This window comes from Podarcis tiliguerta (assembly GCF_965153285.1).
Source record: "Podarcis tiliguerta genome assembly, chromosome: 9".
NCBI classification, from domain to species: Eukaryota; Metazoa; Chordata; class Lepidosauria; order Squamata; family Lacertidae; genus Podarcis; species Podarcis tiliguerta.
Genome location: NC_139542.1, coordinates 64,843,606 through 64,858,885, shown reverse-complemented (window position 1 = coordinate 64,858,885; position 15,280 = coordinate 64,843,606). Strand labels below are relative to the sequence as shown.

Sequence of the window (15,280 nt, the reverse complement as noted above, 5' to 3'; positions counted from 1 at the left end):
TGGAAGTCTTTTTTTTTTTTTACCCACTTTATTTAAGGTAGATAAGGACAAGATGAAATTATACAGTTGAATATAAATATAGATGGGAAACGGCTATGTATTGTGAGTACTTATCTGCTTTTAAAAATTTTCACCTATGATCTTTTTCTTTTACTTCTTTATTTTTTCGTTGTTCTTTTCTTCTTTTTTCTGATATCTTTCATTTCACTGCTTTATTGTGAATAGCATTTTATAGAGGTATAAATAACTGTAAATATGAAAAGAGACAAAATATTCTCTAATTTTTTCCCCTTGGTTAGATGTATTTTCTTTTTCTTTTGTATTTTCTTTTGTTGTGAATATGTATGTTTTCTAATTTGTACTTAATAAAAATATTTTAAAATTATATAAAAGTTTCAGCGGCATTCCTTCCCCATGAAAAATAAAAGGCCGTGCCTTCTAATCTTTTCTTAGAGAAAACCTTGCGCATTTTCACCTTTTGCTAAAAAATGGGACTAATTCAATTCCTGCCCCTATCTGGGCAGGCTTGGTCTAACTTCTGTTGCCTATGATCTGGTAACCTCTAGGTTAGATTACTCGAACGCATTATATGTGGGGCTGCTCAAAAAAACCCTGGTGGTGTAAATTTTATTCTCTTCCTGCTATAGTTGGACACCAGTTTGCTCTCAACCTATTTACCAGAAGTGACCCGAATGGCTAGAAAATTCACACACATTTCAACTCTCCTGCAGGTACTGTATTAAAATTCTCTGGCCCATTTTGCAGTCCCAATGGATTAAATCCACTTGGTTTAACTTGTCTAGATTAAATTGATCCATCTTTGAGAAAACAGATTGAGATTGAATCCTGACAAGACAGAAGTACTGTTTTGGGGGGGGACGGACAGGAGGCGGGCAGGTGTGGAGGATTCCCTGATCCTGAATGGGGTAACTGTGCCCCTGAAGGACCAGGTGCGCAGCCTCGGAGTCATTTTGGACTCACAGCTGTCCATGGAGGCGCAGGTCAAATCCGTGTCCAGGGCAGCTGTTTCCCAGCTCCATCTGGTACGCCGGCTGAGACCCTACCTGCCCACAGACTGTCTTGCCAGAGTGGTGCATGCTCTGGTTATCTCCTGCTTGGACTACTGCAATGTGTTCTATGTGGGGCTACCTTTGAAGGTGACCCGGAAACTACAACTAATCCAGAATGCAGCAGCCAGACTGGTGACTGGGAGCAGCCGCCGAGACCATATAACACCGGTCTTGAATGACCTACACTGGCTCCCAGTACGTTTCCGAGCACAATTCAAAGTGTTGGTGTTGACCTTTAAAGCCCTAAACAGCCTCGGTCCAGTATACCTGAAGGAGTGTCTCCACCTCCATTGTTCTGCCCAAACACTGAGGTCCAGCACCGAGGGCCTTCTGGCGGTTCCCTCACTGCGAGAAGCCAAGTTACAGGGAACCAGGCAGAGGGCCTTCTCGGTAGTGGCGCCCGCCCTGTGGAACGCCCTCCCACCAGATGTCAAAGAGAACAACAACTACCAGACTTATATAAGACATCTGAAGGCAGCCCTGTTTAGGGAAGCTTTTAATGTTTGATATAGTACAGTATTTTAATCTTTGGTTGGAAGCTGCCCAGAGTGGCTGGAGAAGCCCAGCCAGATGGGTGGGGTATAAATAATAAATTATTATTATTATTATTATTATTATTATTATTATTATTATTATTATTATTAAAATTAGACTGTTGTCCTAAGGATAAGTTTCCTTGAACTACTTCCAAGTAAATGTAGTGAAGATCAGGCTGCCAATGTGTTTTAATTCTGTTTTAACTCAATCTAGGATCGGAGGAAAGAAGGAATTTTTTTAAATATGATTAACATTGGTTGTATGCAGTTCTAAAATGCATTTATCTGGTTTTGATAGTGATGGTACTGTGTAATTTTAAAATATTGTAATGAAAACCATGCATTACGGTTGGTTGGTTGATTGAATTTAATTATTACGGCAGATTTCTTTCTGCAAAATTGCATTTGTTTCCAATACTATAGAAAAAGGTAGGCATTTCTGTCCTTTCTCTGTTTGTAAACAGTATATAAAGCTGTCGCTGACATGTATGTGTGAAGCTTGGGAAGAAATACTGATGCAGATGGATTCACGGCTAACCAAATTTGTGCAGGTATTGTGAAAACTCTTCCAATTTAGGTGATCGTTATTTTAATACTGCTTCTTGTAATATTTTTCCCATGTGAAGAATAGGAACAGGTTATTGTCACAGTTGCAGATGCTCTGTTCAAGACTAGGTAGTCCACTTATAATGACACCGTTCCCCCATGCCTGGTCTAGAGGGTGAGGAATTTTTTAATGTTTGATATTTTATCGTGTTTTTAATTTTCTGTTGGGAGCCCCCCAGAGTGGCTGGGGAGACCTGGCCAGATGGGCAGGGTATAAGCAATAAATTATTATTATTATATATGGATAATGAAATAATACAGTGGTACCTCGGGTTACATACGCTTCAGGTTACAGACTCCGCTAACCCAGAAATATTACCTCGGGTTAAGAACTTTGCTTCAGGATGAGAACAGAAATTGTGCTCCGGCGGCGTGGCAGCAGCAGGAGGCCCCATTAGCTAAAGTGGTGCTTCAGGTTAAGAACGGACCTCCGGAACGAATTAAGTACTTAACCCGAGGTACCACTGTAATAATAATCTTTATTGCAGTTGAACGACCCATAAAATGGATTCAGAATAAAATACAGATTCGTATAGGCATACCTTGGGTTGCAGACGCTTCAGGTTGTGTTTTTTGGGGTTACGGACCCTGCCCTGCTCCATCGCCGGCGCGCCACGCCCCCCAGAAGAACACCCAATCGGGTGGCAGCTTGGGGGCGTGGTTTAGCCGCTGAAATGCGGCCGCGCCAGCTCTCCCCGCCATTGCGCCGCCGATCTCCTCAAGTCACCCACCCACCACTCCCTTTAGGGCTTAGCTGTTCGCTTGACCTTGCTATGGACCCATGGTTGGTCACCCCGGTTGCCCAGGGGGCCTGGTAGGAGTTTTTTCCAATTGGCAAATTGGCACCGGTCTTTTGGTTTTTTCCGCCTACCTCGTAGCAATCGTCACAACTTTCTTGGTATTTGGCTGTTAGGCATTGGAATGTGTTGTTGGTGTATGGAAGGGCAAGGTGTGGCCATTGCCTACCCCTTCACTTATGGGTATTCCGTTAAAGGAATCTGGCGGTCGTGGATCCTGTCCGATGCCCTGTGTGGCGGGGGGCCATGGCATGACCCCTGGTGACATAACTTATAGTTGTATTTGCATCAACAGGCTCCCCCTACTGGTGGTTTACCATCATCAGGCTCACCTCTCTGAGTGGATGGAGTCAAAATTTGTGGTTGTCCAATGCCTAAGCCAATACCTCTCACATGCTGTAATCAATAAAGTTGTGGCCTTTTCTAGCCCATTAACCTAATGTGCTGTGTCCACGTGTCTTTATTATTCCCAAGCGGGTAACGGGTCCTTGAATCACAATTAAATGTGTTTGTATTGCCACCTTCAATCTGCAGGAAAAGAACACAACGACGTCCGTTCAAGACGAATTTATGCAGTTGCTGTTATGGGGCAAAGCAAGGTACTGCGCAGGAAGTTGTTTTTCATCAGAGTTGTTTACTGCGTTGCACTCACAATCAAAGTGAAATTTGTGTGTGGTGGTGTTGTTTTCCCTATACAGCCTTGAACTTCAGGCGTTGCTTATGAATCAGCTCACAGTAAAGGTATACTAGTGCACATGTCAAAATACTGTTACTGCCTTTTGATTGACCTACGCTGCTAAAAACAAAGTCTCTTCCAACAGGGCTTAAAGAAACTTGGCCAGTCCATGGAATCCTCTTATTCCAGTATTCAGAAGCTTGTCATAAGTCACTTGCAAAGGTAACATCTCATGCTGTGTTGAGAGGGATGCAAATAAATATAGGAACTTATGGAACAGAGAAAACTCGAATACATTTGATGCTTAAGTCAGCTGAAATACCGCCGCCACCTTTGGGCTGCTATGGTGGTCCCCGCTGTGGGTTGAGCAGCTGAGCCCGGCAAATAGAAGCAGGGAGGCAAGACAGATTGGTGGTGATTGTTCTTCAATTCTGCCACTAGAAGAATGTCTGATTTAAAATTTCGGGAAGTGCTGCCCAAGCAAGGGATGTTAGCAGTAGAAAATGTGACTACTATGGCGTTATGCAAGCCAAAGCTGCTACCTTTAAAGTCAGTAGCCCTAGGAAAGCTTGAGAAAATGCAACATGAAGCACAGGAAACTATTCAACAGCAGGAACTACTTGCTCAGTAATGTTCAAACTCTGAATTCATTCAATAGTTTACTTAAATGGATTTTCTGTACTGCTGCATCAATGTATATAGCAATATGATATGCTGTGTAAAACATTACACATGAACAGAATAGTGGTTGTACATTCTTACAGATTTTCCCAATTTCCCTTTTAAAATATATTCAAGTATGTAGTCGTTTAAATCCAGGTAATCTTTTAAAAAATGTCATTCAGAATCCTGCTGTAGGATTTCTGTATTGTTTTTCACATTGGAGGTCAACTTAGCAGCCTTACATATGTTACTGAACCTTTAACTCAGCATGGGGAACCTTTTTGGCCCAGCAGGTCAGATCGTTCACCTCTGTAGGACAATTCTTGACAGGTGGCAGCTAATTTGCCTGTTACCTAATATCATAATGATGCTGGATGATTGCCATGAGGGTTGCCACACCCACCAGCCCATCCCTTGTGCAACACGTGGGAACCACAATGCAAGTGGCTTTGCCAGCCCTATGCTCAGCAAAGTGCAGTGTATTGGGCTGACAAAGCTGCTTTCTGCAGAGATCAGCTGAGCAATTGGGTTTCCCAAGGTTTAGGTTTAGAAAGGTTGATATTTCTCCGCTAGACTATTAATAAAACTTGTTTCTATATGTTTAAATATACCAATATGCCACCTTCCCATTCCACGGAAGAAAAATTGCTAAAATACTTCTCACTTATGCAAGGAAATCCTAGCTTAGGCTGAGTATGAGTGATAACCAACATTAGCCATTTTCAGAGTAGACCCCTTGAAATCACTGGATTTATTGATTTCATTGAGTCTGCATAAAGTGTTATTAACACTCATATATCACACTATACGAGTAACAACCTAGTTAGGCAGAATTTAAACTTATTTTTTTACTTTTACCCCAGCAAAGCATAACTCTGTGGAGCTGTCAAGTTAGCTAACAGCATAATAAAGCAACATTAAAATTAAAAGCAGAATGAAACCAAACATCTTTCTTTCTTTCTTATTTATTTTATTGGGTTTTATAAACAAGAATACTGCTGTACAAATAAGTATACCAAGTTTTCTCATGTCAGGAGTAACCGTGGACCAAACATCATATATAAACTATAAATCACTTGTATTTTGCTTGGTTTCCTTCAGTCTGTCAAATATTCCAGATTATTGATCTTTAATAATGATGCAATGTTGAGTGTGATGACAGCTCCTTCACTGAAATGTTTTTGCTGCCTTGCTTTGCTAGCGGCTCAGAGGCTTTGCTTTACCATCTCAGTGAACTGAAAGGAATGGCGTTGTGGAAACAAAAGTATGAATCTCTTGGACTGGATGCAACAGGAATCGAAGGTACGTATTATTAGCTTTCTGGCTAGCGTGTTGATCGCCAACTCAGCTGATGTTAGATAACTGTTCTCTCTTTACAGAAGCTATTACTGCGGTGGGATCCTTCATCCTTAAAGCAAATGAGTTGCTTCAGTACGTATTCATCTACCTTGTCGGATGCAAAGCATTTTTAGACTTTGGTTTCCTGTTGAAATGTTGGGAGCAAAAGTTTGTTGTTGTCCAAAATACAATTTAGTCTGTCACCTTTCTGTGATGATCCTGACCAATTGTTGTTGTTGTTTAGTCGTTTAGTCATGTCCGACTCTTCATGACACCATGGACCAGAGCACGCCAGGCACTTCTGTCTTCCACTGCCTCCCGCAGTTTGGTCAGACTCATGCTGGTAGCTTCGAGAACACTGTCCCACCATCTCATCCTCTGTCGTCCCCTTCTCCTTGTGCCCTCCATCTTTCCCAACATCAGGGTCTTTTCCAGGGAGTCTTCTCTTCTCATGAGGTGACCAAAGTATTGGAGCCTCAGCTTCAGGATCTGTCCTTCCAGTGAGCACTCAGGGCTGATTTCCTTCAGAATGGATAGGTTTGATCTTCTTGCAGTCCATGGGACTCTCAAGAGTCTCCTCCAGCACTGTAATTCAAAAGCATCAATTCTTCGGCGATCAGCCTTCTTTATAGTCCAGCTCTCACTTCCATACATCACTACTGGGAAAACCATAGCTTTAACTAGACGGACCTTTGTCGGCAAGGTGATGTCTCTGCTTTTTAAGATGCTGTCTAGGTTTGTCATTGCTTTTCTCCCAAGAAGCAGGCGTCTTTTAATTTCGTGGCTGCTGTCACCATCTGCAGTGATCATGGAGCCCAAGAAAGCAAAATCTCTCACTGCCTCCATTTCTCCCCCTTCTATTTGCCAGGAGGTGATGGGACTAGTGGCCATGATCTTCGTTTTTTTGATATTTTGCTGTAAATATTACTGATAGTGCATAAGCAGCACTATGACTTTTCAGAAGCACTATAACATACTTGTATTTAAGCACTAGCCAGAAGAGGCCAGGAATTGCATATGTACATAGAATTCAAGGTTGGCAGAGGAAGGATGGAATAGCCCATCCCTTCTCTCTTGACAGATGCAAAAAGGGACAGAATCCTGGACCTTTATAGGCTAAAAATGAAGATTCCAGCAAGAAGTTTGCTAGAAGAGGGAAAGACCCCTCCCCTCTCACTCCTCTCTCTATAGAAGTGGAACAGACTAGCAAAAAAGTTGCAAGCTAGTAACGTCTGATGAACATATTTATAAGGTTGCATTATATTAATGATATTGAAGCGATGACGTACCTTTCAGGGTGTGGAACTGCTCACATGGAAGGAAATTGTAACGAGGGAGGTGAAACACCTTTCAGTCAGGGCAGCATTTGGAATAGGTTTTAATGACCTTTCTGTTCTTTCTCTCTACAGAGTTATAGACAGCAGTATGAAGAACTTCAAAGCTTTTTTCCGGTGGCTATATGTAGGTGAGGAAAAATTAGTGCTAATGATATAAACCAGGGTTCGATTTCATGAAGCGTAACTGGAAAATGGAAACCTACGCACATGAAGGGACAGGGCTGAATCTTATTAGCTTATTAGCCACCAGGGAGCATGGTTAGTTCTGCTGTAATAGGTTGGGTAAGGGGACGTGGGTGGCGCTGTGGTCTAAACCACTGAGCCTCTTGGGTTTGCCGATCAGAAGGTTGGCGGTTCGAATCTCCACGTTGCTCTGTCCCAGCCCCTGCTAGCCCCTCTGTTTTGGAAGCGAGGGCGGTGGAATGGAAATTATTGCACTGTCCTGGTAATCTTTTTTTTTTTTTTTTTAATTTTCCAGCCATGCTGAGGATGTCAGAAGATCATGTCCCTCCAGAGCTGAACAAGGTAGTATTTCTGTGCTTCGTCATGTATGTTCCATTTCCTACATGTATTTAAAGGCAATATCATAACACCCTATCCAATCAGAAATGTACAACAACGACAAAAAAGGCAATCCAGTGATATCTAGCCCCCTTAACTAAATTAAATATTGACAAATAATAAAATTGACATGGTTGCTCGCAGAGTATTATTGACATTTTAATGTTAATTAGGGTTGTGTTTTCTTGTTTGATCTGCTACTGTATAATTATTTTGTATTCAGTAATTTTCATGTTCTTTTAAAGAGAAAGATTTTAATTTTGATGCTCCTGCTTGCAGAATTTTGGCAGCTGATTTTTAAAATGTGAATTTTTTCCTCTTGTTTCTCAAAGATGACTCAGAAAGATATTACTTTTGTTGCTGATTTTCTTACTGAACATTTCAATGAGGTAAGTTTTTTTTATTTGACTGGCTACTGTGAGTAAATTATTACATTTGCACATGATCTAGCTGACTTGGAGTTTTTGTTCTTTCAAGTGAAAGCAAACAGATACATCTGTTCAGGTCAGCAAAGGAGATCTGAATTTAGAAAGCAGATTTCTGCTCATACATTTGAAGGGAGAAAGAAATGTGCATTTGGGTTATTGTGATTTATTTATAGACCACCCTTCCTCCAAAAATCTCAGGGTGGTCTATAACACTATATAAACATAACTGTGAAACATCTTAAAACAAAATAAAACTTGATAGTAATACAAATTAATGACAGAGAACATTTCAGACTCAAAACAGGTAAAACTATAGTGGCTCAGCTTTTCCCGCAGCTTGAGGAAATAAATGTGCTTTTAAAAAAAATCTAGAAGACTTAAGTTACTACCAATATTATATCCATGGTACTGGGGGCGGGGGGGAATCTATAAAATGCTACTATACAAATAGTTCTTAACACCTCCCCGATTAAGTCAAATACACTTAGCAGTACCAAGTAAATGTTGAAGACACAATACACCTATTTTTGGGGGAGGATAATTTGTAATTTCAGCACAGAAATAATTGGATAACCCAATATGCCATTGTTCAGTTATTGTAAGAACTCAGTACTGGAAGAGGACCTGGAAGTAGCATTACATTTGCTTTCTGCTGTGAGAGTACTTCTTGCAAAAGCTTGAACACAAATGCAACCCCTTTAGTTTCAGAATGGATTGGAAAAATGGGAATGCCTGGAATAATGACCAAATTGATGTATACTATAGCAGAGAAAGTCATGAACGGATAGAGCAATGGTCTTTATTTTATTTTGGAATGATAACATTCCAGGGCAACAGTTATCCATGTAATCTATATAGTATAAAGTTGCTATGTAGTATTTCTCAAATATATACACATGTGTGTTTGTGTGTTTCGGTTCTCTTAACTAGAATAATAAATCTACTGTATTTTTAAAAGGGTACCAAAAAGACAGTACTGAGGGGGGCCAATCATACCTCAATCAGGAGGCAGTTCAATAATTTGGGTGCCACTGTGGAGAAGGCTCTGCGCTATTTCGCCACCAACTGCAGATCTCAAGGCCTGGGGGTATTTGGAAGCTAACTTGTCTCCTTCTGATACATATCCCACCGAGGCTGTGATATAATTGAATGTGGGGCCTTGGGAGTTAGCTATCTTAATAATTCTTCACGTTTCCACTTAAAATAAAATATACATTGCATTCCATGTTTGTTTGTTGTTGTTTTTTAGGCACCTGAGCTCTACAATCGTAAAGGGAAATACTTTAATGTAGAAAGAGTTGGTCAGGTAATGAATCAAGTTTCTTTATTAGGACAGGGAGGTGGGCAAATGAGCTGCTGAAGGAAATATCTTTTGCAGGTCGGAGCTAATGGCAGGGATAGCCTATCGCTCTGTAAAGCCACATTCGGCATTCTGGAATCCGTTTAAGCAAATCAGATGAATTTATGTGAACGAACGTGCTTCGCTGGCAAGCTTTCCCACTCCTTACACTCAATATTTATAACAACATACGGTAAATCGAAACAATATTGAGAACAAAAATAGGTCAGGGCCTTCAGACTATGCTAATGGGCTTCCTTGAGGCGTCTCACTGACTGCTGGCCTATATTGTGTGTTCCTCTGAACCCCCAGAATATGCATGAATTTTCTCAGTGCTGCCGTGTGGTTTAGAAATGTAACTGGCCTGGGGGATGCTGTCGGCTGTTCTGATGATGGCTGGGTACAAGTGGCACCAGTTTGACGCAGGTGTGACTTAAATGATCCTTCATCAAAACGCTGTTCTTACCTATTTACATAACTCAGACACGGCAGAAACTGTCACATAATAATAATAATACAGTCATACCTCGGGTTGAAGTAGCTTCTGGATGAATATTTTCGGGTTGCGCTCTGCGGTGACCCGGAAGTAACAGAGCACGTTACTTCCAGGTTTCGCCGCATGCGCAGACGCGCAAAAATGATGTCATGCGCACAAGCGGCGAATCGCGACGCGCGCAGACACGGGTTGCGTTTGCTTTAGGATGCGAACGGGGCTCCGGAACAGATCCCGTTCGCATCCAGAGGTACCACTGTAATAATTTATTATTTATACCCCACCCATCTGGCTGGGTTTCCCCAGCCACTTTGGGCGGCTGCCAACCGAATATTAAAAACACAATACAGCATTAAACTACTCTGAAACCTTTGCAATGGGGAACCCTCCAGTTCTTCTCTGTTCTCTAGATGTGCAGCAACTCAGGGGGGGGGGTTCCATTTCTGACCTTTGCCTTGCATCACAGAAGTGATCTCTTGAGTCACCCTCTTACAGAAGAGTATAAAAGATTAACAAAAGAGAGCTGGGCTTGCCAATAGCTTGATAGCAGACCCTAATCTCTCCAGACAGCATTCTCAGCAGATGCACCTCATTGCAAAGAATCGGTCATTCCGTCCTACTTGATTTGCTCAGAGGGGGTAAGATCTCGTTTCCTTTGGAGGAGTTTATTTCTTAGCAAGTATGCTTAGAATTTCCGCCTAAACAGATTTGAAGAAAACCTTGGGATTGCCAAAAGTCTTAAGAACAGAAGACATTTTATGTCCCCTGAAGGTTTTTTTAACAGCTCAGCCTCTGAGCAGCTGCAAAGATGAGGGTTCAAGTTGCAGGGGAAAGTAGCAAGCAGGAGGGAGGGAGAGTTATTCTTTTCTCCGAAAGATTTACAGTGACATTCTATAAATGTCTACTCAAAAGTATGTGTCATTGAACTCAGTGAGGCTTACTTCAGAGTAGACACTTGCAGAATTTCTCTGTAAATCCCTTGGTAAATTAAAAAGTTGTTTTGAGAGAACAGTAGTCCCAAAAAACTTTTTAAAAAAGCATTTACTATGTCAAAGTTAAGGAATACGTAATTATACACAAGCACTTCCATTTACTCTGGATTCTTCATGAAGGAGAGTGAACAAATTGCTCATTTAATTACCATATATTTTGCTCTAGAAGACTCACTTTTTCCCTCCTAAAAAGTAAGGGGAAATGTGTGTGCGTCTTATGGAGCGAATGCAGGCTGCGCAGCTATCCCAGAAGCCAGAACAGCAAGAGCGATTGCTGCTTTCACTGCGCAGTGATCCCTCTTGCTGTTCTGGCTTCTGAGATTCAGAATATTTTTTTCTTGTTTTCCTCCTCCAAAAACTAGGTGCGTCTTGTGGTCTGGTGCGTCTTATAGAGCAAAAAATACGGTAACTCCTCACAATCACGAGAGTCTAGTTGTAGATGATAGTTTCATAGAGCAAAGGTTTATAACCATCTCTGATAAACTAAGATAACAGGTTATTTTGAGTAAACTGATTCCTGGAAAATAAAACACATTCTAAAGCCCTGAGAAAAAGGTCACAAAACTTTCTTTAGTAGGTTATCTATTTGAAATCGGAAGGTCTGGTTATATTTTCCCAGCATCGTTGAGATATAAACTTGTCTTGTCTTGTTCTCCAGTATTTGAAAGATGAGGACGATGACCTCGTGTCCCCACCTAACACAGAAGGAAACCAGTGGTTTAACTTCCTCCAAAATAGCAACCATCTCAAAGGTATTTCATTCTCTTATTACCAGATGAGCTGAAGATGATGAGGCTGCAAGCATTCAAGTACAGTTGTTTAATATGGCACAGTATAGATTTAGCAATATGTATTGTTCTTAGCAAAGGGACGCGGGTGGCGCTGTGGGTAAAAGCCTCAGCGCCTAGGGCTTGCCGATCGAAAGGTCGGCGGTTCGAATCCCCGCGGCGGGGTGAGCTCCCATCGCTCGGTCCCAGCGCCTGCCAACCTAGCAGTTCGAAAGCACCCCCGGGTGCAAGTAGATAAATAGGGACCGCTTACTAGCGGGAAGGTAAACGGCGTTTCCGTGTGCGGCTCTGGCTCGCCAGAGCAGCTTCGTCACGCTGGCCACGTGACCCGGAAGTGTCTCCGGACAGCGCTGGCTCCCGGCCTCTAGAGTGAGATGGGCGCACAACCCTAGAGTCTGTCAAGACTGGCCCGTACGGGCAGGGGTACCTTTATTGTTCTTAGCAAGTGTGTTTGTTCAAAAGGGGAAGGCAGTTGAGGTGGAGCTGCCAAACTAAATCACCCAGTCCTTCCATTTAAACATTTCATTCAGTCTCTGTAATATAATCTTAGGTTGATTTTTCACCAATAACTGATTTCTTTAGATGAAATTGTGACATTTGAATGTGAATTTCATTTCCACCAGTTGGGTGTATCTAGCACAGACACAACCCTAAGAAGTATGCTGTACCAAAATATTTTCCTTTCAGAACCCAGTTTTTGACATCCTGTTTTCACAGTGAGCACTCAGGGCTGATTTCCCTAAGAATGGATCGGTTTGATCTTCTTGCAGTCCATGAGACTCTCAAGAGTCTCCTCCAGCACCATAATTCAAAAGCATCAATTCTTTGGCGATCAGCCTTCTTTATGGTCCAGCTCTCACTTCCATACATCACTACTGGGAAAACCATAGCTTTAACTATACAGACCTTTGTTGGCAATGTTTGCCTTAATAGGAGTGAATTGGGGAAACAGCGTTTCAGTTCACAGGTCCATCTAACTTCATCCAAGCGTAATTAATTGGCCTCTTTATTTCCAGAAAGCCCGTTGCTGTTTCCATACTACCCTCAGAAGTCCTTGCATTTTGTCAAAAGGCGGATGGAGGGAATTATCGACCAGTGCCTACAAAAGCCGGCTGTAAGTATTCGGTCGTTGATCGGGTTTGAGTTTCGGCAAGCAACGCCGTTCTCATCTGGTTTTAAAAGCAGGTTGCAAGAATGAAGTTGCCCTCTGCGGAATCCAACCGTCGGCCGAAATGCCAGAGTTGTAGGCGGTGGCTTGCCCACACCCTTTTCCCTGCTAAATAGACTTGCTGGGGTTCAAACTCCCAGATTTGTAGCATTAATAGATTCCCTCCCTCTAAAAATAAAAAGCAGTATAGAAATGAAATTATTATTATTAATAATAACATTCTGCATTTTGAGTGAGAGAGTGTGAGGTCTCTTCTTCATGGCCCAGAATTATAGAGCAATAATGTTAAGTCCTCCACAGATTATGGCTCAATGGTTTTAACTTGGGTGGGTGTTGGTTATTTGGAGTGGGGTGGTTTTAAATTCTTATTAATTGTTATATGTCATTTTGTATTTGTCTTTTTTTCATAAGGCTGATCAATACTCTATAACCATTTAAATGTGCTTGTGGGAGGGGGGGTTATTATTTTGTTGCTTCTGTTTTGACTGTTTACTTGTGTTTTTACCTAATATTTTTTTCCTGCGAACCATCCTGAGATCTTGTGATGAAGGGTGATAAATAAGAATAATAGTATGCCCAAGACTGTTGCCAGCATTTAGGCAAACAGCAGCTGTGACTGCATGTGCCCAGGCTGGATCTGGCCTTAAGATTTCCATTCTTTTTATGCATGCGAAAGAAGGACGAGATTCATAAAGCAAAACCACTAGAATTCACAGCATTGCATAAACTTGAAACATCCTTTCTTGTTGTTGTTACCTAGATTGTGTCCTGTGGGCAGTCAGCTTCCGCTGTGTTTGTTTTGAACGCTAGAATAGTAATCTCACAGGGCTTAAAACATACATGGGTTCTATCTACTGTTGCATTCACAGTCCTGGGCCAAATTTGCTCTTTCCGTGTCGGTGGGTGTGTTGCTGCGACTAATGTATTTTTCGCTCTATAGGACGCACCGGACCATAGGATGCACCGGACCATAGGAGGGGGAGAACGGGGGGGGGGGGAATTCTCCCCCTCTCTGCTCAGCGACCCTTCAGCAAAGCGGCAGGAGAAACGAAGCCCCTTCCATTTCTCCTCCCGCTTTGCTGAAGGGGCGCTGCGCAGAGGGAAAACTGTGCAGCGCCTCTCCAGCGAAGCGGAGCCTGGAGAGCAAGAGGGATCGGTGTGCACCGACCCCTCTCGCTTTCCAGGCTTCAGACGGCTATCCACAAGCCTTTGGAGCGCAGCCGGAACTCCTGCTGCGCTCCGAAGGCTTGCGGATAGCTGCCTGAAGCCCCCAGAGCGCAGTGGGAGTTCCCTGCGCTCCGGGGGCTTCAGGTGGCTTCAGCGAAAGCAACGCGAAGCCTCTGGAACGTGGGGGGAGCTCTGCCTCTGCGCTTTGGAGGCTTCGCGTTGCTATCGCTGAAGCCAAGGAGCCTGCATTCGCTCCATAGGACGCACACACATTTCCCCTTCATTTTTGGAGGGGAAAAAGTGCGTCCTGTAGAGCGAAAAATACGGTAATTTCTCCCAACTGCTTTAATGCTTTTCGTCCTTCTCTCTAGGATGTGGTTGGAAAATCCGTGCATGAGGCGTTTTGTATGCCTTTGTACAAAGCATCCAAAAGGTAGGGCTTTTGCAATAAGGAATAGCTTTTCCCCAGTTTGACTTAGAACAAAATGTTGGAAGTGCTGGAGTATTGCTTCTGAGTTTAACAGCCACGTTGTCTTCCAGGATTCTCCATTCTCTCTTTCCCATTGTTTCCTCCCATCAGTAAGTCACCATTCCGTACCCACTGAGCATGCTCAGTCTTCATGGGACTATTTGTGGGTTTGGTAGTCAAGGGTGCCAGTGTGGAGTAGTGGTTAAGAGTGGTAGACTCGTAACTAGTGAACTGGGTTCGCTTCCCTGCTCCTCCACATGCAGCTGCTGGGTGACCTTGGGCTAGTCACACTTCTCTGAAGTCTCTCAGCCTCACTCACCTCATAGAGTGTTTGTTGTCAGGGAGGAAGGGAAAGGAGATTGTTAGTCGCTTTGAGGCTCCTTCGGGTAGTGATAAAGCGGGATATCAAATCCAAACTATTATTATTATTATTATTATTATTATTATTATTAAATATTTTTCTGAAGTTTTTAAAATTGTTTTTGGTATTACAATTATTATTATTATTATTATTATTAATTCCCCGCCCATCTGGCTGGGTTTCCCCAGCCACTCTGGGTGGCTTCCAACAAAACACTAAAATACAATAACCTTTTAAACATTAAAAGCTTCCCTAAACAGGGCTGCCTTCAGATGTCTTCTAAAAGTCTGGCAGTTGTTTTTCTCTTTGACATCTGGTGGGACGGCGTTCCACAGGGCGGGTGCCACTACCGAGAAGGCCCTCTGCCTGGTTCCCTGCTTTTCGCAGTGAGGGAACCGCCAGAAGGCCCTTGGAGCTGGACTTCAGTGTCCGGGCAGAACGATGGGGGTGGAGACGCTCCTTCAGGTATACTTGACCGAGGCTGTTTAGGG

At 42.7% G+C, this 15,280-nt stretch overlaps 1 protein-coding gene and 1 long non-coding RNA gene across 2 annotated transcripts in view; one reads left to right on the top strand and one right to left on the bottom strand.

Annotated features, from left to right (window-relative positions):
* The window catches only part of LOC310657419, a 98,299-nt gene that overhangs the window by 16,326 nt on the left and 66,693 nt on the right, over positions 1-15,280 (bottom strand). The gene's annotated exons all lie outside the window — the stretch shown is intronic.
* ANAPC4 (anaphase promoting complex subunit 4) overlaps positions 1-15,280 on the top strand; it is a 34,900-nt gene that overhangs the window by 11,136 nt on the left and 8,484 nt on the right. Inside the window, exons 10-23 of the mRNA XM_083458154.1 lie at positions 648-731; positions 2,071-2,157; positions 3,544-3,608; positions 3,708-3,750; positions 3,831-3,907; positions 5,550-5,650; positions 5,728-5,779; positions 7,096-7,151; positions 7,502-7,548; positions 7,917-7,973; positions 9,262-9,318; positions 11,495-11,588; positions 12,641-12,738; positions 14,331-14,392. Coding sequence (XP_083314280.1) covers positions 648-731; positions 2,071-2,157; positions 3,544-3,608; positions 3,708-3,750; positions 3,831-3,907; positions 5,550-5,650; positions 5,728-5,779; positions 7,096-7,151; positions 7,502-7,548; positions 7,917-7,973; positions 9,262-9,318; positions 11,495-11,588; positions 12,641-12,738; positions 14,331-14,392 — 980 coding nt within the window. The remainder of the gene's footprint in view (positions 1-647; positions 732-2,070; positions 2,158-3,543; positions 3,609-3,707; positions 3,751-3,830; positions 3,908-5,549; positions 5,651-5,727; positions 5,780-7,095; positions 7,152-7,501; positions 7,549-7,916; positions 7,974-9,261; positions 9,319-11,494; positions 11,589-12,640; positions 12,739-14,330; positions 14,393-15,280) is intronic.